At 40.4% G+C, this 21591-nt stretch overlaps 3 protein-coding genes across 4 annotated transcripts; all 3 read right to left on the bottom strand.

Moving 5' to 3' along the window:
• Positions 1-1738: 1738 nt before the first annotated feature.
• On the bottom strand, positions 1739-7789 carry LOC149974526 (parvalbumin, thymic CPV3-like). Of its 2 annotated transcripts, none has more exons than XM_090211946.1 (5): positions 6366-7789; positions 5412-5479; positions 4808-4940; positions 3660-3769; positions 1739-2090 (listed from the first exon to the last, which is right to left on the bottom strand). In XM_090211946.1, exons 2-5 carry the CDS (start codon positions 5470-5472, stop codon positions 2065-2067), a joined length of 330 nt encoding a protein of 109 aa, XP_090068072.1. In that variant the 5' UTR covers positions 5473-5479; positions 6366-7789; the 3' UTR covers positions 1739-2064. The 2 variants fall into 2 exon arrangements, with proteins under 2 accessions (XP_090068072.1, XP_090068073.1); XM_090211947.1 differs by having other exon boundaries at positions 5858-6381.
• Positions 7790-11745: 3956 nt separating this feature from the next.
• LOC149974525 (parvalbumin beta 2) lies at positions 11746-14005 on the bottom strand. Its single transcript, XM_090212790.1, has 5 exons — positions 13959-14005; positions 13115-13178; positions 12662-12794; positions 12278-12387; positions 11746-12152 (listed from the first exon to the last, which is right to left on the bottom strand). The coding sequence occupies exons 2-5, from the start codon at positions 13170-13172 to the stop codon at positions 12127-12129; spliced, it is 327 nt and encodes a 108-aa protein (XP_090068916.1). The 5' UTR covers positions 13173-13178; positions 13959-14005; the 3' UTR covers positions 11746-12126.
• Positions 14006-18363: 4358 nt separating this feature from the next.
• On the bottom strand, positions 18364-21117 carry LOC110499195 (parvalbumin-2). The gene is made up of 5 exons (XM_021576165.3): positions 20927-21117; positions 19980-20050; positions 19715-19847; positions 18863-18972; positions 18364-18632 (listed from the first exon to the last, which is right to left on the bottom strand). Exons 2-5 carry the CDS (start codon positions 20038-20040, stop codon positions 18607-18609), a joined length of 330 nt encoding a protein of 109 aa, XP_021431840.2. The 5' UTR covers positions 20041-20050; positions 20927-21117; the 3' UTR covers positions 18364-18606.
• Positions 21118-21591: the final 474 nt, after the last annotated feature.

Here is a 21591-nt window from a genome sequence, read left to right as displayed (position 1 = left end):
AAATACTGGCATATTGGCAGTTCATTTGAAAAAGTAATGGAATCATTCCTCTAAAACAGTGCAGATAAATTCTTCAAATTCTTTATTTTCTCACAATATGTTATCACAGCACTGGCAAACCATGGTTGACCAACTCCCTGAACAATTGACTGATCTTTAGACCATCATAAGAAGGTTCATGTCCATTCTAGTATTCGAATTCCTAATTCTATGGAACTAGCTCTGTCTGTCCATTCTAGTATTCTAATTCCTAATTATTTTGGAACTGGCTCTGTCTCATTTTTCTCTCATCACTTTAAGTTTAATTCATTCAACAGAAACCTGAGGGGTAGTCTTTCCAATGAGAAATTGAGAGGCCCTGGATACTGTAACCTTAAACTCTGTCACCTCCCTTTGTGTCACCTCAATTTGCTTTAATTCTTTAAAGCGTCAATCAGGAGTTGAGACAATAACGTGTCCTCCCCACCCCTGTTTCGGTAAAAAGCTGAGGAATAGGGCTGGAGAAGTGTAACTACACTGAAATTCATAAACATTGGGATGGATGCAAGGAATGATCAGCCATGATGTATAATCAAATGTATTGTTTAGTTTCCAATTTTGTTTATGTTTACTTTGTTTACAAACATTCCAGTGAAACAGGCTTATATTTTGGATTCTGATGGGGTATGACAGTTGAACTAAGCTCATGGGGCATTTATTGTATAAGTTATATTCTTCAAGAGTCAATGGGTACATTTAATTAATTCAGAAGTCCAAAACTGGATGAAGCAACTGCAGATTGCCCCTTTAACACTGTTATTCCAGACCTATTCCTGGACAAACAATGAGCAAGGTCCCTTTATGAATTATTGAATTTTCTATCAATCACAAAATAAGGTTTCTATTGTTCTGATGAAACTGAAGAATAAACAAGGTTATTTTCAGTAAACTAAGACAAGAATAACCTAATCATTAAATATTCAAAGGAATATATAAAAACAATCTTGTAAATTCAATGGAATAATTTTATGCTCAGTGTTGATCATTAGCCCTTTATGACAGCTGTCCCAAAAACATACACACACACACACACACACCTAATGTGGTGTAGCCGACACAAGGTGTTACCCAATATAGCTAGAGACAGACTGGTAAGGTCACCGTCTCACTTTTACTAGATACTTACTCTAAACACTGAGGGAAATTAAACAGAACAACTCCCTTTACACTTAATTGCCAGAAACAGCAGGCAAGGTTTTCACTTTCTCCTTCGACCCAGTTGTCTGAATGGGCACCTCAATGGTATCTTGTTTTTCGTTTCACGTGAAGTGTATAGGTGGGATGTTGCTGGGAAACCAACCTGAGCTAGCGATGATGCTAACCATTGTAAACATGATGTGAGCTTTACACAGCTAAGACAGACCGCTGGGTCATACAAGCTGTAGGGTATTCATAATGTGATTCAGATGGACAGAACGGTGTTACACAATGTTACAACTAACATAGCAGCTCTCCATGTCTGTTAACATTTAGGTAACACTAAGTAACAAAGTAATAGTGCATGAAATTGATTTCCAGTCAGGATTAGCAGAAATTCTACATTTAATTACGCACTCTCTCAAGGGTTATGTGCACATTCAGTTCATTGTAACATATAGCACTTCCTTACATGGCATCTGTTGTATGGTTACAATACAGGAATTGAACAGATGCAAATGTTCAGCAGTTGTGTTTGAAAGAAAAATGAAATTCGCCACAATAAGTTACAATGTGTTTATTCATTTTTTTGATCGACAATGTAGTGTGCATTGGAAGGAAATATGGGGCGACGCAGCTATACAACCTCCTAGAACGTAATCAAAGGGCAAGTAAAAATGGTTTAATGGATGAATAAGAGAGGGGCTCTGAAAGAAAAACAAAATTTAAGGGCAAAATTCAAGCACAAGGACAAAGAAAAACATATTCCTGGGAATGGAGGCTGCTGTAGGCTTGAGGAAGTTGACTGCAGTCTGGAAGTTGGAGGCTGAGGCTGGAGGAAGGAGAGGAGAATGAACACCTGCTGCTATCCCGGCTCCCATGGAACTCTCAGGACTGGACCATGATCAGGAATTCTGTGGCAGGAGAGAAAGATTCTGAGATGAGTTCCAAATATGGATTAGAATATGAACATTCAGAGATGAGCGACATCAAAACAGCCTTTTGGAAATGTTGCTCATTATCTAAATCACTTGAACAGACAGCCTATAACTAAACCCTCTTTGGCCTACATATGTAACAGTATGGGTTCTTTAATGAGAATTCACCATTCGTTTTTTGGTTGCTGTGTTTTGTCTGGTTTGAAAGCATAATCTACGCAATTTACATGATTGGATTACAATATGCAATATGACCAAAAATGTTAATGTAAATCAGTTTGTAGCTCATTCGCAAACCAACCTTGTAATCATCTTATGCATACCATCAGGTGCATACATGAGTGTTTTCACAGAATTAATTTGCTCCCTTGTCATAAATATGTGGGATTAAGCAGAACAACCTAGAATTCAAACCTTACATAATACAAACACTTGTAAAACATTTTTTTGTTGTTGTTGTTATTCCTTCAACAGAGGGAAGTGCCAAAAAGCTGACAAAATTACCCTGAACCAAAGAGTTGGTTTGGAACCAGAGATTGTAATAATGTTTAGACGCTGTCTGATTCCTTCATCCGGTTATGCAATCCCAGCCCAGCCAGTCTATGCAGCCCTAGATATTGCTCAAATCTGGCTGGCAGCCATTAATATAGCATCTGGAGGCCCAGACCAGGGTTCAAATAGTATTTGAAATCTTTTGATTGCTTTAGCTGTGTTTGATTGAGCTTGTCTAGGTTATTGGGATCAATGGAATAGACCCAAAAGTGCAAACTTCGCCCATCTGGCACTCCCATGTAGGCTCAATCAAACGCTAACAGTATATGAAAGGTTTCTAATAATATTTTAACCTAGGTCTACTGGAGGCTGTGACTTTTGGATCTCTACTTGCCAATGAGGCCAACTAGAATTGCCATTAAGAGCATCTGTATAAGCTCCAAAATTGGTTTTTGTCACCCTCAAAACCTAGCACAAAACATACGGGAATATAGACACACGAGTGCACAAACACTACTCTATATACAGTATACTCTACAAGGGCTGTCCCAATGCCTTCCTCTTGACCTGAAACATCTAGTGTCTCTACCGCTCATCCTCTATGCATACTCTCTTCTGCCAACTCAGGGCCCTTACTAAAAGCCATACATCTGAGTTGACAGTGGTCAGGGAGGATTACAACTCTAAAGAGCATAACGTTAATCTCACATTACAAAATACACATAGCCATACATTGCCATACATATGAAGAAAGACCTAGTCATGGCCAATGCCAAGTTTGTGAATGTTGGCTTCGATTCAATAGTAGTCTTCCACACAAGAACAGGATTTGCAATCGTCAGGAAAGAACTTTAAACTATTTGATTCAAATTTGAGCCTTCTTTATCTTTTCTCTTGGAAAACAGTCAAAACCAAGAGACTCCCAAAATGTAGTGGATCTCAGAGAGTCTTGGTCTCCTGCTCATCAAAATCCCTACAAGGAAATACTAACAGCCTTACCAATTGGCTCATGATAATACCCCAGCCTGCAGGTGATTGCAGAAAGCCACTCACCTTCTACTCCGATTTTGCCATCGTTGTCATCATCAGCTGCAGACAGGAAGCCTTTGCACTCAGCGTCCGTCAGCGTCCGCGCCCCGGGGACAAACCGTTGCAGGAAGAACCTAGGGAAGTACACACACACACAAACAGAGTACACACAATCATAATACACACATATATACAAGCATTATGTGAGCCTTACACATACCACATACTGTACCATGTGTCTCACACACACACACACACACACACACAACTTGTGTTCCAGCACAGCCCTTTTAGGCATAAAGGTTATTTGGTTCCAGTTTAACAAGGATTGAAAGTAATATAGCTAGGCTTTATAGCCGAAACTTCAAATTATCTACTCTCTGGCACAATGCTCAGCCTGGTCTCTTGACAGCTTTGTAACAATATAGTATTTTTTTTTGCTGCACAGTCTCTATATGCATTCTCATAGGAGGTGAGGGAAAGTGGATTGAGTGAAAACTCTGCTATACTGCATCCATCCAAGAACTCAAATGCACTTGGGTCATACAGTTGGTGTCCTAAGGTTAGCTGGCTGGCACATTTATATAATGTAGACAGTGCATTATATAATGCAAATATATAATAATTATTGTTTTTTTTACCCATGGATTATACTAAGGCTTAATGGTAGCCTTCCATTAAAATGACAGGGGAGTGGAATTGTAGAATTTGATCTCATTGACATTTGTTGCGCTTGCAACAAAAATAGGTCATTGTATTAAATATTATTAAGTCCCCTGTCACTCAGCATACATTTTGAAATGCTCTCTGTGGTTCTGATGGCTCACCAGGCAGCCGCCAGCACAGCTGGTGGTCCTGTGTGGATTCGCTGGTAAGAGAGTGCCGCTGACAAAGCCAAGGTCATGGGTTCAATTCCCACAGGGATCAAGTAATCTTCATAAAAATGTATGGTATGTGCTCACTGTACTGTGAGTTGCTATGGGTAAAAGCATCTGCTAATTGGAACAGTTGTAGCTTTGAAACCCACCAGGGGGCCACATATAGCCAAATGAATTTATGTGTTAACGGTAAGTCACTTTGAATAAAGGTGTCAGTAAAACGCCCATGTATTATCATTACAGGAAGCACAGGAAAGTGTCCCTCTATCTAAAGGATTACTCCAAATGTCATACTTGAGCTCTGACTCCTCGATGAAGCCACTGTTGTCCTCGTCAAGGATCTGGAAGACATCTTTGACTTCTTTGGGAGATTTGGAGGTCAGGCCACACAGCTGGGAAAACTTCTTAAAGCTGAAGGAGTCTGGGGCTGAAGGGAGTGAGGGAGAACACATGCACCCATAAATGTACCAATGCATGCACACACAGCGCGCATACACACCCGGGTTAGAGTTCAGGCAAGGTTGACTCCCTGATGAGCTTAAAAGATAGCGTGGTGCAGTCCAGACTGGAGATTTATCCCTGCGTGTCTCTCTCTTTACAGGCTGGCACACAGACACTCTTCTTAAAGAGTCCTTTTCACCCCAGCATATGGACTAAACCCATCCTCGGGATGCTAAATTCTAGTGCAATAGTCTGTGGGCGACTGCCAGCCTACTACTGAGTAGGAAGCACTCTCTTCTGCCTGACAATAACTCTACAGTACATGATCATAGTCTGTTACAACCCTACCATCTCTCTCCTCTCTCTGTTTTTCTCTCATTATCTGTCCTTCTGTCTCTCTCTCTCTCTCTCTCTCTCTCTCTCTCTCTCTATCAGGCAGTCCTGAGGTAAGACCCACCTTGGCACTCCTTGACGGCATTCTCAATAGCCTCCGCGGAAAGGATAGAAGTGAGTGACATATTAATCCTATTGGACAGAGGAACAACGGAGTAAATTATTCACACACACACACACACACACACACACACACAGGCTGTTCAAAGAGTCAGGTCCAGTCAATTCATTTAGAGAATATCAGTCAGTAATCTCCGACTGCATTCATTGAAAAAAGCAGCTGGATTACGTAAGGATGTACAGTAGGCTATGCCAATAATAATGCCTTGTTACGAAATGTATCTTAACATAAAATAAAAAAATAAAATGTATGCAATGTTACACAATGCAAGGCAATGCTACACATCAATTTCTTAAGAATATTCTTCTGAATATTTCTCAAATCAATTCATTTCAAGTAACCACAACAAACACAGCACTGAATTGAACACATAATACGTTCAAACCTACCTGTATTCCCTCTCTCTCCCTACGAGACTTTGATTTCTAAAACCGAATGTTTTAGTTTGTTTTTCTCTGTCAACCTCTTCCCTCTCCTTGCTCTGATAATCTGTTGATGTCAATTTGACTGATGTTGATGTCTGTTCTGTCTGCTTTAGCGTAATCTGGCTGCTCGATACGATTCGTCTGATGTAAACGATTTGAAATTACCTGGCAAAAATGTTACTATCGATAAACACGCAACAATATTTATGGAAGCAGATGCGTAACTGTGACTACAAAGTGGATTAAGAAATGTATTTGCTACTTCTGGAAAACCTTAAAACAAAAATCCTGTTAAAAACACAAATCCCGAGAAAAATCACCTAAGTGTCAGCCAGGTAAATGGACCTGCAACTTCCTCTGCCGTGTATGATCTGAGCCGCACTAGGCTACCTGAGCATCACTCACTCGGTCGGCAAAGTAACCACACGCACAAATCACACCAAAAACTCGACCAGTCCTTTATCCTACTCACCGCTTTGATGATCTTGCCCGCGCCGGTGTCCAAACCAGAATATGCCAGGTCTTGTGGTGACTGATGACTGCCGATTAATATTTATATATGGACTGGAAACACATAAAATCTGCGATGCTTGAGTTACCTGTCCGTGTATCAAATTCTCACAGCCAGGCCACTTTCGAATTGCTTACCTAACTAATTAACCGTTAACCTACTATTTAAATATTTGCCTTGACTGGTTGATGCGTGTAAATACTGAAACCTGTACCGCCCTTTTTCTATAGCAGGCAGACAAGTGTTTCACGCTTCTCTCTCTGTCTCTCTCACTCTCTCCCCCCCACACCACGTGTAAATAAACATATTTGACCTACAGTCTAATTGGTAACAAATTATGTAGGTATTTAACATTGATAAATAATATTAACAAATCATCAATAGAAACACTTATTGACAGATCCATTAGAAGATAAAAATGGGCATTTCCCAAGTAGCCCCAAAATATGAATTCCCCTACTATTCTATCAAAAAACCAAGTGGTAGCAGATGGGGCCAGCTTATCTGATACACTATATACAAAAGTATGTGAACACGCCTTAAAAATGTGTGGATTCAGCTATTTCAGCCACACCATGCTGACAGGTGTATAAAATCGAGCAAACAGTCATGCAATCTCCATAGACAAACTTTGGCATTAGAATGGCCTGGTCATAGGATGCCACCTTTCCAGCAAGTCAGTTCATCAAATTTCTTCCCTGCTAGAGCTGCCCCGGTTAAGTGCTGTTATTGTGTAGTGGAAATTTCTAGGAGTAACACACAAAAATCGTCTGTCCTCGGTTGCAACACTCACTACTGAGTTCCAAACTGCCTATGGAGGGAACTTCAGCACAATAACTATTCGTCAGGAGATTAATGAAATTGGTTTCTATGGCCGAGCTGCCGCACACAAGCCTAAAATCACCATATGCAATGCCAATCATTGGCTGGAGTGGTGTAAAGCTGTAACGGTTTTCTTGTGGTGAAAGAGAGGCGGACCAAAATGCAGCGTGGCTCTGGCGGATCCTGGCTCTGGCGGCTCTGGCGGATCCTGGCTGACTGGCGGCTCTGGCGGATCCTGGCTGACTGGCGGCTCTGGCGGCTCCATGCTGACTGGCGGCTCTGGCGGCTCCATGCTGACTGGCTGCTCTGGCGGCTCCATAATGACAGGCGGCTCTGGCGGCTCGATGCTGACAGGCGGCTCTGACGTCGCTGCCTCTCCTGCTCCTCGTAATGCCGCCTCTCTGCTTTCGCTGCCTCCAGCTCTGCTTTGGGGCGGCGATATTTCCCTGGCTCTGCCCAGGGTCCTTTTCCGTCCAAATCGTCCTCCCAAGTCCATGAGTCTTGTGATGCTGGCTGCTTCTCCTGCTCTTGCTGCTTGTCACCACGCCGCTTGGTCCTGTTGTGGTGGGTGATTCTGTAACGGTTTTCTTCTGGTCAAAGAGAGGCGGACCAAAATGCAGCGTGGTTATCTTTATACATCTTTTTAATGAAAGATGAAAATAGAACAATATACAAAACAAGAAACGTGAAAAAACCGAAACAGCCCTATCTGGTGCAACAAAGACAGGAAACAATCACCCACAAGAGACCTAAAGAATATGGCTGCCTAAATATGGTTCCCAATCAGAGACAACGATAACCACCTGCCTCTGATTGAGAACCACTCTAGGCAACCATAGACTTACCTAGACTACTATACTAAACACAACCCCATCAATCTACAAAACCCCTAGACAAGACAAACACATAATTCACCCATGTCACACCCTGGCCTAACCAAAATAATAAAGAGAAGACAGAATACTAAGACCAGGGCGTGACAAAAGCTAGCCGCCATTGGACTCTGGAGCAGTGGAAACGCGTTCTCTGGAGTGGTGAATCCCGCTTCACCATCTGGCAGTCCGACGGACAAATCTGGGTTTGGCAGATGCCAGGAGAACGCTAGCTGCCCAAATGCACAGTGCCAACTGTAAAGTTTGGTGGATGAGTAATAATGGTCTGGGGCAGTTTTTCATGGTTCGGGCTAGGCCCCTTAGTTCCAGTGAAGGGAAATCTTAACGCTGAAGCATACAATGACATTCTAGATGACTCTGTGCTGCCAACTTTGTTGAAAAAGAGTTTGGGGAAGGCCATTTCCTGTTTCAGCATGACAATGCCCCCATGCACAAAGCGAGATCCATACAAAAATGGTTTGTTGAGATCAGTGTGGAAGAACTTGACTGGCTTGCACAGAGCCACAGTGCATGGCCATGTAGTGTATATCCATGTAGTGTATATTTAGTAGTGTATAAGCTCAGTACCTAGTGCAAGTGATTTAAGGCTACTGTACACATTATTTTACTGTTTTAGACTTGCTTATTTCAAAAGGTGATTTTAGTTTATGAACATGCAGGAAATGGTTTGAATAAAACAGTATGAAATGTTTGCGCTATGCACTGCATCTCTTTACTGTGTGGCCTTGTTAAACTCTCAGGGTACCAAACAGTGTTCAATTTCACTGTAAAGGTGAATAGCCCACACACAGTATTCTTCCTCGTGAAGATAAATTCACTCAACCTGCACTGTGCTGGTGATTCCACCTGGTCGCTATAACAACCAGCTTGGCTGCGGTGAGGGATGTGTAACATAGCAGTGGAGGCTCTCAAAACATCAGACGCAGCAGCAGTATCTCTCATGACTTGATTTAGTCAGGAGAAAATGAAGGTGGAGGGAAGATACATATATAATGAGGACCAAGGGAATTATTACTCTCCATTATACTCAACCCCAAACCCAGTCCAACCTTTTACCAACCATTTGTCTCTTGATTGACAGATCTTGTTACATGATGGGAATCCTGATGATAAGTGAAAATACGTATGTAAAGGCCAAAAACCAATTACACAGCTATGTCATGGAAACTAGACTGCATAACAGGTTTGTGAAACTCACAAAAAGACAGCTTCATTCAATGCTAGACAGCGCCTCTGGCTTCAGATCGTCTGACTTGGACACTACCTAGTGTTTTTTTTCTGCTACTGCAGAGGCCTCAACAATGGCGCCTGAATCAAACTGGAATCAATGTGGGCTTTAGAAATTGAATAGAAATCAGACTCATCCCTTATTGATATTTAATATAACGGTGAATAATGGGCCATGACTCATTTGAATATTTCGGGGCAATTTTGGCCTACTAATGTGTTTGTTGTGTTGTGTTGTCTATAGTTTGTCTGTCTTTAGCCTTGTAGGCCTACACTAGAAGGCACATGTTATTGTTCACTGGTCATGTGAACCCTATAGGCACACAGGTGACAAATAAGTATGGATGCACAGGCCATAGAGATAGATAGAGGACTCAAGTGCCCAAAAGCCCATTTTAGCAGGGGCAGCACCATTGAGGACTTTTACCATTTTGAAGTACTCAACTGGATGGGACTTCTTATGGGTTAAAGAAGGATCATATAATGCCATTCAGTTCACCAGGAGAAATCAGCCAATGAATTACACTCGTGAGCAAACAGTCCATAACTGCAACCTTGGCTTTATAACTGTTCCAAAAACACCCTCCAGGTGGCAGTATATACCCTTTCAGTTTGTTTACCAACATAGAAGTAGTAGAAAAAGATAATTGACTGTTTCAAAATGGAGATGGTCCTAATAGCGCTGCCCATGCTCTCACAGACGCCATAACGGGACAGATATAGAACATGTTCCACTGCCCAAAGGTTGCTGACGAATGCCAGATCTTGCAACACCTGGATAGGTATTTTATATATCAGCTAAACACATCATATGTTATAGCAATCCCGATGGCACAGCCGATGACGTTGCACACAACCATTGGTTGATGCATGCAACGTTAGAGCTGGGGGAACACGACCACAATGTTGCATCCTCTGACTATGTCTATGGCACAGGCAAAGATGATAGAAAAAGTGTTACATTCCTTAGGCAGTTTTTCTGGTTAGTGCATGGAAGAAATAGACCAGAACTGTGACCATTTTCTTCAATGGTAAAAGTCCTTTTTGCATCATCTTTATAATCCACCGTCTTTGGCACATGTATGGAGAGCCTAGTAATTACATCTGTCTGTATGAAATTGTTGCAGACGGTTTAAAAAAAAACTTTGCTGGTAATAAATGGGCAAAGATAGCATCTGGAAAGTTATGTTTTACATGCGTTTATGGACATTTCATTTGCAATCCCACCTGTAGAGTGGCTATCAGGAACTTTTGACTAGGTAAGAATTTACCTCTCGAGGAGATTGGCTTAGTTTATGGACATTGGATTTAATCTTTCTCCTGCAACTGGTTAGTCTGGCTGACACCTAACTCAAAGTCCTCCTGACTTCAGTTGTCAACTGGTTAGTCTGGCTGACACCTAACTCAAAGTCCTCCTGACTTCAGTTGTCAACTGGTTAGTCTGGCTGACACCTAACTCAAAGTCCTCCTGACTTCAGTTGTCAACTGGTTAGTCTGGCTGACACCTAACTCAAAGTCCTCCTGACTTCAGTTGTCAGTACGATACACTGATAATTAAGGGGGCTTTTACAGGTTGGTTCTCCTCTGGGCTTTCACACTCAAACAGCCACAGGCACAGCCCCACCCACCCCCAGAGTGCCGCCCCCTTCCATTACTACTGTTGGATTTTCAAATCCAAACAACAAGAGGTCTCAAACACACCAGAAGAAAAATACATTTGAGAGAACTAATCAATGCTTTTGCTCAATTTCTGAGTGAATATTGCATTAATAAACAGTCTCCTGTCCAGACGAGTAAGTCACAGCTCTTCCTGTGTGGTCACTTGGGTCGTGTCAGCCAGGCTGGCAACTGATTACAACTGCCATGGAATTATTACTGATGAACAAGAGGAGGGGGAAAAAAATGTATCTTGCCAAAACTCATGAATGGCAGCAGTGGTTCGAAGGACGGTGGGGTATGTGCACAGGTGCCGCTGTAAAATTTGAATCGGCTATCAGGAACCTTTGACCAGGTTAACCACTAGGTTACAAGGAAGATCTATTCTGTCTTAGTGACTCAGGAATATACATGGCTGGAGGTGTAACCACTTAATGTTAGTTACTATATGACACATGACTGTTCCAGTTCTCAAAAGAAAATCAATGGACAACCATTGATCTCTCATCTCCTCATCTTAGTTACTATGTGTTGATATGTTTGATGATAAATAGCTGCTATTTATCATGTAAGAGGATGCTTAACAATATACCCTCTTCGCACCATCCTACTGACCCGAACTGTGCTGGATTATTCAAGTGGGTCAGGTGATGACAAAATTCCCCTCTAGTCTAAATAGATACTCTCATGTGGAGTGGCACTGAACATGAAAGCAAACTGTAAAGAAAAGATGAGACACCATATTGAAAAAGAACGTTTATTCTTTTCTATATATCGTCTGACGTCCATTTCCCAAAAAGTGCATCATTGATTGGACACTAAAGCAAAACTCAAATGAATGAGGACAGGGGAGAGACACAGCCACGCTACATTTACATTCATAGTGGACAGAAAGATGCACTATGGGTAGACAGTCACAGGCTGTGTCTGATATGACCCCCTGTTCCCAATATAGTGCACTACTTTTGCCCATCAGCTCTGGGAAAAGGTATTGCACTATGCCTGGGAAAGGGTGTCATTTCAGACACAGTAACAGTCACGTGTATAAAAGTGTTAAGATGAAAAGGGGGATGTCTTGGGTCAAGTTGTTCCTTCAGATCAAGAGGTGTTGGTCAGGTCTTCATTTATCCCTTGATCATGGCAGCGAACTCTGCAAAAGTGAACACACCATTTTTTTGTATTAATAATATGAACGGTTCAATAATTTTCAATTTCAACTGAGATTGCGAAGACTTGAAATAACATTCCCAAATTCCAAAAAGGAATAATCCTCACCATCAACTCCAATCATGCCATCACCATCTTTGTCCCCGTCAGCCAGGAAAGCCTTGGTCTCAGCGTCAGTCAGAGCTCTGGCAGAGGCAGAGAAGTTCTGCAGGAACAGCCTGGATGGATACAGAACAAACAGACAATAAGCAAAGACTGTAACCACAGACTATGCTGATGCTTTCCTGCTCTACTCATATTTTGGGGGAGGGGACTCTATTTTGCTGAGACAGAAATAGGAACCCCGTTCCCTACAGAGGGGTAGGTTTAAAGTGACGTCCTTTTTTTGCCCCCACACTTAACAATCAGTAAAGCCCTATAAAGGGAACATTAATTTTAAGAAACATGATCAAAGGTGTTATATGATGAGTGTAATATCAGAGGGGTCCTTACTTGAGCTCATCCTCCTCAATGAAGCCACTCTTGTCCTGGTCAATGACGTAGAAGGCCTTCTTTACATCATCGTTGGACTTGCCGGCCAGGCCAACCTTGGCGAAGAAAGCCTTGTGGTTGAAGGAGTCAGCAGCTGTGGGGAGATCAGTTATCCATTAAAATGCTGTCAGAGGATTTCACAGTTACAAATATACTTAACAATACTGCTGTGCCAGGGCTGTGCCCGCTTGCCCATGGCTAGTCTAGTGGTTGACCTGCTGCCCCCAGACTGGAGGCAACGGTTCAATATTCCGGTCTAGCCACTCTTTTCTGTGCTATATCCCTCTCATCTCTCTCCTCAACGACCACAAAAATGAAAGAAGCCTGCTATATACAATCTTGCCCACAAACACAGAGATCCTACAATAGGGAGAGAGAGTAGAAAATGAACTGAGGCATCTACAAGAGGTTTACCTGTGCAAGCAGCAAGGGCTGCAGCAACATCAGCATCGTTAAGACCGGCGAAGGACATGGTTAGCTGGGGAGACAGCAGAGAAGATCAGTTACAGCGAAGCAAATGTTTTTCTGTTCATCACCTGCTTCTGTACAGCAACCGCAAAGACTGATTTCATTATGCTGAGTCTCTGTCCTTTATCAGAGTTGGATATTTGGAAGATTGAACCACCCTATATTAAACCATTGCATTTCCTAATAATATAAATGGTAATAACATAGTTGTTGTAGTTAACATAGTTATTGTGCTGTTATTAACATCTGAAAAACAAGTTATATTATTTTGTTTAGTTTTAGTTATTTGAGTTATTTTTGGTTATTTTGGGTAGTTTTGGATCTTTTAGTTAGAGTTGGTTATTTTGGTTAGTTTTGGTTCTTTTGATTAGTTTTAGTTAGTTTTGGATCTTTTGGTTAGTTTTGGTTCTTTTGGTTAATGTTAGTTAGTTTTGGATCTTTTGGTTAGTTTTGGTTCTTTTGGTTAATGTTAGTTCTTTTACTTAGTTTTTGATATTTTGGTTAGGATAGGTTCACACAACAGAGAGCATCAGGATGGACAGTCCTCTATTCCAAAACCTGGATTTGCAGGCAGTGAGTGATATATCATCCCAATGATGTAGCCTAGTCATTCCATTTGGTTCCTTGATTATTCCAAAGGCAAAAAAACGTGTCCTGCGTTTCTTTAATTGAGATGCTTCCATCATGTTCCGTTCCATAGCAAGGTGTAGTAAAGCCGAAGGGTTGAAGATACATGCAAGATGTTGTCGACCTGACAAGACGAAGATTCATCCCTCTGCAACAGACTCACCTCAGGTTTGGCTTTAACGCTTGAGTGGATTCGCAAAGATGATTCTGCCAACTGGTGTAAGCCCTCCTGCCCAAGCCCTCGACCTTATATACCCTACTCACCCGAAATATGAGGCAAAATGTAATAGACACCGCATGCAAAGCAGTTGGTTGAAAATGTGTCCAGTAGTCAGTGTCCTTTCTATTTATATCTACATACATGAAGATGCTTAAATGGTACTTGTTTGCAAAAGTGCTTAATATTAAATCGGGCTAATAATATACGCTGGTATAGATGACATAGATTTGCCGCTGATGCAGATTTATATTGTGTGAAAATCCATACTGATGACAATATTAGGTAAATTAGATTTGTAGTTATTGAAAACTTGACTTTATACGCAGATGTTTCTGCATCTTTTGTTGGCTTCGACTTTCATATATATATACATATATAAAAATATTTTGATTTCAAATCAAATTGTATTTGTCACATGCGTCGTAACAGTTGTAGACTAACAGTGAAATACTTATTTGGGCATTTATTTATGTTTTACGGTCTGTTTTACAAAATCCATCAACAGCTATCAAGTTTAACAGTTCATAGGCCTAATTTACGACTGAGTTGCTCCGTCTCAATGCGTAATTGGCACGCGCAAAATGTCTGGAATGAGTTGTTGTGCATGTATCTGTCTAACAAAAGTAGAGCCCATGATTTATGGCCATAGGTGTAAGGTGCTGTATTACGCTGCGGAAGAAAACAAACACTTGAATTACTTGAAAGACTAATTATAATAGGGCTGATGTGTCTTCATGTTAAATCATTTAAAAACATTGAAAGCCTTTTTGTTTTGTTATTGAAAAAGCTAAACACCATTTAAACCTCTTAAGGGTGGCCCCTTTTTGAAAATGTTCGCCTAAAATGACATACCCAAATCTAACTGCCTGTAGCTCAGGCCCTGAAGCAAGGATATGCATTTTCTTGGTACCATTTGAAAGGAAACACTTTTAGGTTTGTGGAAATGTGAAAGGAATGTAGGAGAATATAACACATTCGATCTGGTAAAAGATAATACAAAGAAAAAAACAACCCTTTTTAATATTTTTTTGTTACCATCATCTTTGAAATGTATTATTCCAGCCCAGGTGCAATTTAGATTTTGGCCACTAGATGGTAGCAGTGTATGTGCAAAGTTTTAGTCTGAATCAATGAACTGTTCAAAATATTTGTATCAAGACTGCCCAAATGTGCCTAATTTGTTTATTAATAACTTTTCATCCTCAAAACTGTGCACTCTCCTCAAACAATAGCATGGTATTCTTTCACTGTAATAGCTACTGTAAATTTGACAGTGCAGTTAGATTAACAATAATTTAAGCTTTCTGCCAGTATCAGATAAGTCTATGTCCTGGGAAATGTTCTTGTTACTTACAACCTCATGCTAATCGCATTAGCCTACGTTAGCTCAACCGTCCCGCAGGGGACCCACCGATCCTGAAGACGTTTTAAAGGACCTGTGCTGTCAGAAACGTGAGTTCTCTGTGTTTTAAATATTTTGCCACACTATAAGGTTGGACTAATACTATGAAATTGTGAAAATTATGATAATGCCCTTTTAGTGTAAAAGCTTTTTGAAAAGAACGCCTGAAATTTCAGCCTGTTTTAGTGGGATGGTGTTTTGGGCTGCCTGGTGACATCACCAGGTGACAAATGAGCTAATAGACTAATAAGAAAGAGTTCCAAACCTCTCTACCAATATCAGCTAGTTTTCAGTTTTCCCCTCCCCACTCAGACCTCTCCCAGACAGTCCAAGCAGTCCTGCTTGAGAAATTGCTCCTAGCTAAGAAGCTATTTTTCTTTCTTTTTGTCCATTTTAATTGAAAACAATTACAGTAAGGTACTTAATTGCTACCCATAAATGGTTTGATATTGAGACGGAAATGACAGCATTGAAACTTTAACAAGTGCATTCAATAACTTAACAGCTCTTTAGAGCTGAGTAAATCAGCAAGTGCATGCTTGAAATTATATATGGTGAAAATAAAAATAAAAGCTCAAGAAACATAATAACAAAATAATTCAAAATCTAGCCCAAAATGTCATATACAATTGTATAGGTTCTTTTATCTGTCATATACAATTGTATAGGTTCTTTTATCTGTCATATACAATTGTATAGGTTATTTTATCTGTCATATACAATTGTATAGGTTATTTTATCTGTCATATACAATTCTATAGGTTATTTTATCTGTCATATACAATTGTATAGGTTCTTTTATCTGTCATATACAATTTGCACATTTGGCAAAAAAAATCATTAATTGAATTCTAATTAGGGCCTAATAATTTATGGAACTATTAATCTATATTTCACATCTTTCCTTACAATTGGATGTACTGGTGCCATTTGGGAGGTTCAAAATGTTAATTGGGGACCTCTCTGCTGAGGAATGTGACTCTTTTTCCTGAGAAAGTTTGTAATTTTGTATATTTGTATTATATTATATTTTGTAAATTGTGTGTATGCAGGGCTACCTTGCGAAAGAGACATTGGTCTCAATGGGACTCCCTGTTTAAAGTAAAGGTAAAATAATAATAAAATAAACATATTTTTTAAATCAGTGGCTCAAGGGAGAGAAGAGGGGACACCCGTAGGAATGTATTTGGCACAATGGATAGATTGAGTCAGTCATCACCTCTGTCTAATTGAAGGTTGCCTGGTGTTATTTTGGTCCCTTTCAGGTCCCCTACTCCCCTCCAGGCTGTTTCTCAGTATGGCTATGCTATTATTTACGACAACAGTGAAAGGTGATAGGTCTACTTCTATCATCATTCAAACATTTAGATCTGGGGAGAGCCATTACGCAATACCTAGGCTACTGTACCGTACATCACTCAATTTTAACAATGCTCTCGATGGTGCCATTTCAGATGCAGAAGTCCACATACGAGTATACATACAGTATGTGTGTGACACGGTTAATGTGTCTACATCCCAAATGGCACTAATTAGTAGTGTACTATTTTTGACCAGAGTTCTATGGGCCCTGATAAAAAGTAGTACGCTATAGAAAGAACAGGGCGCCATTTGGCATGTATGCTATGTGTTTCATACTACGGCAGGTGGCACTGTTGAGGTGGCACTTGTTACTTTTGATTGAGAAGGCCAGCTGGATAAACTATGGAATGCAGTTGGTTGCCATTATTTTTCTATGGTTGTGTAGAGACTATCCAAACCTTTGTGTGTGTACTGGCCATAGTAGTAGTGGCCATTTAAATAGATTTAGCGATGGCAACCTCATCAGTTTATATTTTATGGTACATAAATCAACAGGTCTAGAATTACATGGGAAAATGCTAATTACATAGAAATAGCATATTCAATACGTTTTATCAGTCAGTCACTCCTCTCCCCATCCTTGATCCTCAGGTGCCGTTTGGCTTGACCCCTAACCCCTGACCTTTACCCACAGATAGGTAGAGGAATCCATCTTGACACAAATAAGATTAAAGTGTTTCCCCCTTAAATCTTCTCCCTTAGATTATGTGCTTTTTTAAAAATCTATTCCTGCCATTATTTAACATGAGTGTTGTTGTTAGATGGATGTGTCAGAACAATGGACAACCCGTTATCAGCTGAAATTAGGAAGGAATCCAAGTTGATGTGGGACATTCTGATATTCTGACATTCCAAACTCCACTTAGAGGTGGTCCTTGGACTAAATCCCACCTTGTCATCAATAGCATATACAAATAATTAAATACATTTACTGTACATTCTACATGTAAACAAATATCTGCAAGTAAAAGTTCAGAGTGCAATTTGTTCACTTTTCCCTCCCTCGCGACATAAATAGAAATGGCCTTATTCTATGTCACCGAGTATGACATTTTCTCAGTCTGATAGCTGAGGGAGAGAAACTTGTTCATAAATGTGCCTCATTAACAAAAACGGTGTAACATGGGAGTTCTGAAACACTAGCCAAGAGCTGGCTGGGGGCCTTTGCAATGTGCTGGCTCTAACTGAACATATGCAAGAGATCCTCCAGCTGGCCAGCCCTCTGAAGAGCTGTCTCCAAGAGGCCCTGGCAGTGTCTGTGTCTTTCTGAACCAGCTATAGGTGTGCCAGAGCTGAACATATATATGTCTCCTAGATGCAGTGCAAGTAGGTGGATCCTGTTTTAATTTTATGTGAACCGATATGTTCACATGATGTATCGCAGAGGTCACTATATACAGTTACTTCTCAGTACCCTGTGGAGGAATGCTGATGGGAATCCCGGTGTAGCTAGTGTGTGCTGCATCAGTCCTGTATACTCCAATATTTTAAATAAGCCTAACATTTTATTCCTTCTTAAGTGCTTCGAAGGACTTGCTCAACTGTGACACTCAATGTCAGATGAAAAACCATTAGAAACAAAAGTCGTTGTTAATCCAAATGAACATTTATTTCAATTTTCTAAAAGTGCAAAAGGTCTGGTGGTAAACTTTTGCACACCGGCTGACGCAGTTAAAAAACATAACAGTCAACACGCTTTGGGAGTGTGGGGTGACATTCATAAATAAAATGAATATAAAAAAGATGCAGTATTTGACAGGCAGCAAGCCAGGACAACCTCAGCAGCAGACTTGTGGTTCTATGAAAACCGAGCCAATAATAGATGACTTATACCTTCACCAAGGTGGTGAACTCTGTGGAAACAAGGAAGAAACAACAACAGTTATTGCAAGACAGGTCATGATGAGGACTTGGGAAAAAAATGATTCTCATAAAATCCTCATTTCCTTCATGTCATGGCATTTAAAGGTAGTTAGTTACACGTTACTAAAAATTGTTTGTTGTTACAGTTACTTGGCCAACTGGATAGGGTCAAGTACATAGTTGCTTGTTTGATAGAAATGTGTAAAAGTGATTTGATTACCATCAACTCCAATCATGCCATCACCATCAGCATCTCCTGCTGCAAGGAAGACCTTGGTCTCTTTATCTGTCAGAGCTCTGGCACCAGCAGAGAAGGTCTGGAGGAACAGCCTGGAGAGAGAGGAGCACCTTAGAGACCGCTGCCCTATGTACATAGTCATCAATCACTGGTTACTTTAATCATGTTTACATACTGTTTTACCCACTTTATATGTATACCCTGTATTGTAGTCATAGATCATCCTATATAACTACTGCTGAACACACCTTTTATATTCATATATTGTCCATACTGTTTATACACCATCATATACATATATATATATATATATTCCAGTCTCTGACATTGCTCATTCCCATATTTCTTAATTTCTTTATTTTTATTGTTTTTTGTGTGTAATGTTTTGTATTGTTAGGTATATCGCACTGTTGGAGCTAGAAACATAAGCATTTCACTACAGCTGAGGTAACATCTGCAAAATATGTGCACGCTACCAATGAAATGTGATTTGAGTTGAAGGGTGTGTTTAAGTATCCCTATGCGATCAAATTGAAATGAGACTTGGTGAGGGGAGATCAAGGAATAGTGAAGATATGCACTGGCATTCATTTCAGTTTCATGGGTGGTGTTGCGTTGTCATGTACAGTAAGTTAGCTTTTGGCAAATGAATCAACAGAATTAGTTGCCTTATACGGTATAGTAAGTTAGCTTTTGGCAAATGAATCAACTGGGCTGCGTCTTCGGCGCCCGGGAAACAGTGGGTTAACTGCCTTCCTCAGGAATAAGTGGCCTTGTATAATACAGTAAGTTAGCTTTTGACAACGGAATCAACTGGATCAGTGTGAGACTTACTTGAGCTCATCCTCCTCAATGAAGCCACTCTTGTCCTGGTCAACAAAGTAGAAGGCTTTCTTCAAATCCTCAGTAGACTTGCCAGCCAGGCCAACCTTGGCGAAGAACTCCTTGTGGTTGAAGGAGTCAGCAGCTGTGAGGGATAAACACCGTGGTAATTTCAACATCACTGTCTGGCCTGCTCATGGATGATTAAACATGGTCAATATGGGCCCTTTCACTTTAACTGACATTGATTGTCATAAATCAATTAAGTATAGCACACCTGCGCAATGCTGGAGGGCAGCAGCGATATCCTCGTCCTTAAGCATTCCCTTGAAAGCCATTTTTTCGATTCTGAGAAGTGGGGAGAGAGAAAGCAAGAGAAGAGAAAAAGAGAGAGAGAGACATTTTCAAGTCATGAACATGAATATTCAACAGAAAATACTTGGGCCCACTAACCTTTTGACTCTGAAAACCACATCTATTGTCAAGAAAACTGTCTCAGGCATATATATATTTATGTAGATTGACCTTTTCCCAAATTTTCTTTCATTAATTTACTAATTGTTTAATGAATTAATGGATTTAAATGGATAATAAATAGCATTAGTACTGTGTTATCTGTAGCCTACAGGTTTACATTCCAAACGTAGCTCATCTGTGCTCAAAGGCAGAGTGCCTCAACGCAAGAAACTACAGTAGGCCAAAGCCCATACAGTGGAATGCTGTGACCCATGTCCTTTAGGTCTGCTAGACCTGTTTATCAGATCATCTCTTTCATCTATTTCTACCAGCTCTGGAGTCTGTTTCTATTCTGTCTCTCAACCATTCACACAGAAAGATTCACATAGGACTTTCACTGTCATGAAGGTCCATGGCAATTTAGATGGAGAAGAAGCATTGGTGAAGAAAGACACATTGAGTAAGACATGTCTGCCAGTGACAGTAAGTATCATTCAGAGTGGTCCTCGAACTGACATTCCTCGTGCGCCAAAACCATGGCATAAGTCCTCCATCTCTCAGGTAAGAAGCGCTTTAAGTCCAATTTTTTTTGCTTTATTTAAACTCCAATTCCAAACGCACTCCAGATAGAAACGTTTCCCTCTTCATTTTTTATTGAATGTATTCCGTGGAGGCAGTAAAGAAAAAATCTTTGCATGTTGCTGATGCTGAAAACCATTGGTGGTCTGTAGCCTAAATTAGAGCATCAGTCCGGTTGAGGGAACTCACCTTTGGAGGATTAGTGGATTAGTGGCGAGGAGGCTGCTGTATCTCAGTGTAGGGCTGGATGAAGCAATACTCCCCTAGCTCCCACATTATATACCCTCGCCCTTCAAGGTGTAACGCACACCGTATGCTTAGGGTTCCTTTTGGAAAAATGTGTCTAGTAGTCAAATTGTACTATTTTTATCCTTTCAACTAGGGATATGCATGCAGTCCTGGGGTGAAATGCAAGAGGGGCATTTTGGGCTGATCTTCTCATTCGGCTGTATGTTGGAGATAAAATGCCTGCAATGCGTTTTTTTAAATATGACCCATTATCTGCAATCATGGCAATGTGGCACTTGGTGACCTCAGTGTGTTTCTGAAAATGTATAGAGCAAGTGTGAGATGATAAACAGACATGAACAATTTAGTATCCATCAAATCAGATCATTTTGTTTTGTATGATTTATATAAAAATCAAACTGTTTAACTATCTGTACAATATAGTTTTAATCATTAAAAAAATGTATAAGCTTAATTTCAATTTATATATTCATATGATGTAGGTCTAGATTTTCTACTTCATTATTATTTGACATAGATTCATCATTCTTATGCTGGAAGACATTGTGCTTGTCATATTTGTAAACAATAAAATCACCTCCATACTAGCAGAGTCTCATTTTAAA

The sequence above is a fragment of the Oncorhynchus mykiss genome, chromosome 20, assembly GCF_057628025.1.
Source record: "Oncorhynchus mykiss isolate SJ-2025 chromosome 20, ASM5762802v1, whole genome shotgun sequence".
Lineage (NCBI taxonomy): Eukaryota > Metazoa > Chordata > Actinopteri > Salmoniformes > Salmonidae > Oncorhynchus > Oncorhynchus mykiss.
Note: the sequence above shows the minus strand (reverse complement) of the source record. Positions and strands in the feature narration are given on the sequence as shown.

Excerpts from the sequence above, each read along its gene's own strand:
- LOC149974525 (XM_090212790.1), bottom strand. The coding sequence starts at position 13,172 with ATGTCCTTCGCCGGTCTTAACGATGCTGATGTTGCTGCAGCCCTTGCT. Across the intron at positions 12,388-12,661 it reads ATTGAGGAGGATGAGCTCAA|GCTGTTCCTGCAGAACTTCT; the intron begins GTAAGGACCCCT and ends GTATCCATCCAG. Across the intron at positions 12,153-12,277 it reads TGGCATGATTGGAGTTGATG|AGTTCGCTGCCATGATCAAG; the intron begins GTGAGGATTATT and ends TCACTTTTGCAG.
- LOC149974526 (XM_090211946.1), bottom strand. The coding sequence starts at position 5,472 with ATGTCACTCACTTCTATCCTTTCCGCGGAGGCTATTGAGAATGCCGTC. Across the intron at positions 4,941-5,411 it reads TGCCGTCAAGGAGTGCCAAG|CCCCAGACTCCTTCAGCTTT; the intron begins GTGGGTCTTACC and ends CACTCCCTTCAG. Across the intron at positions 3,770-4,807 it reads ATCGAGGAGTCAGAGCTCAA|GTTCTTCCTGCAACGGTTTG; the intron begins GTATGACATTTG and ends GTACTTCCCTAG.
- LOC110499195 (XM_021576165.3), bottom strand. The coding sequence starts at position 20,040 with ATGGCTTTCAAGGGAATGCTTAAGGACGAGGATATCGCTGCTGCCCTC. Across the intron at positions 18,973-19,714 it reads ATTGAGGAGGATGAGCTCAA|GCTGTTCCTCCAGACCTTCT; the intron begins GTAAGTCTCACA and ends CTCTCTCTCCAG. Across the intron at positions 18,633-18,862 it reads TGGCATGATTGGAGTTGATG|AGTTCACCACCTTGGTGAAG; the intron begins GTAATCAAATCA and ends TTGTTTCCACAG.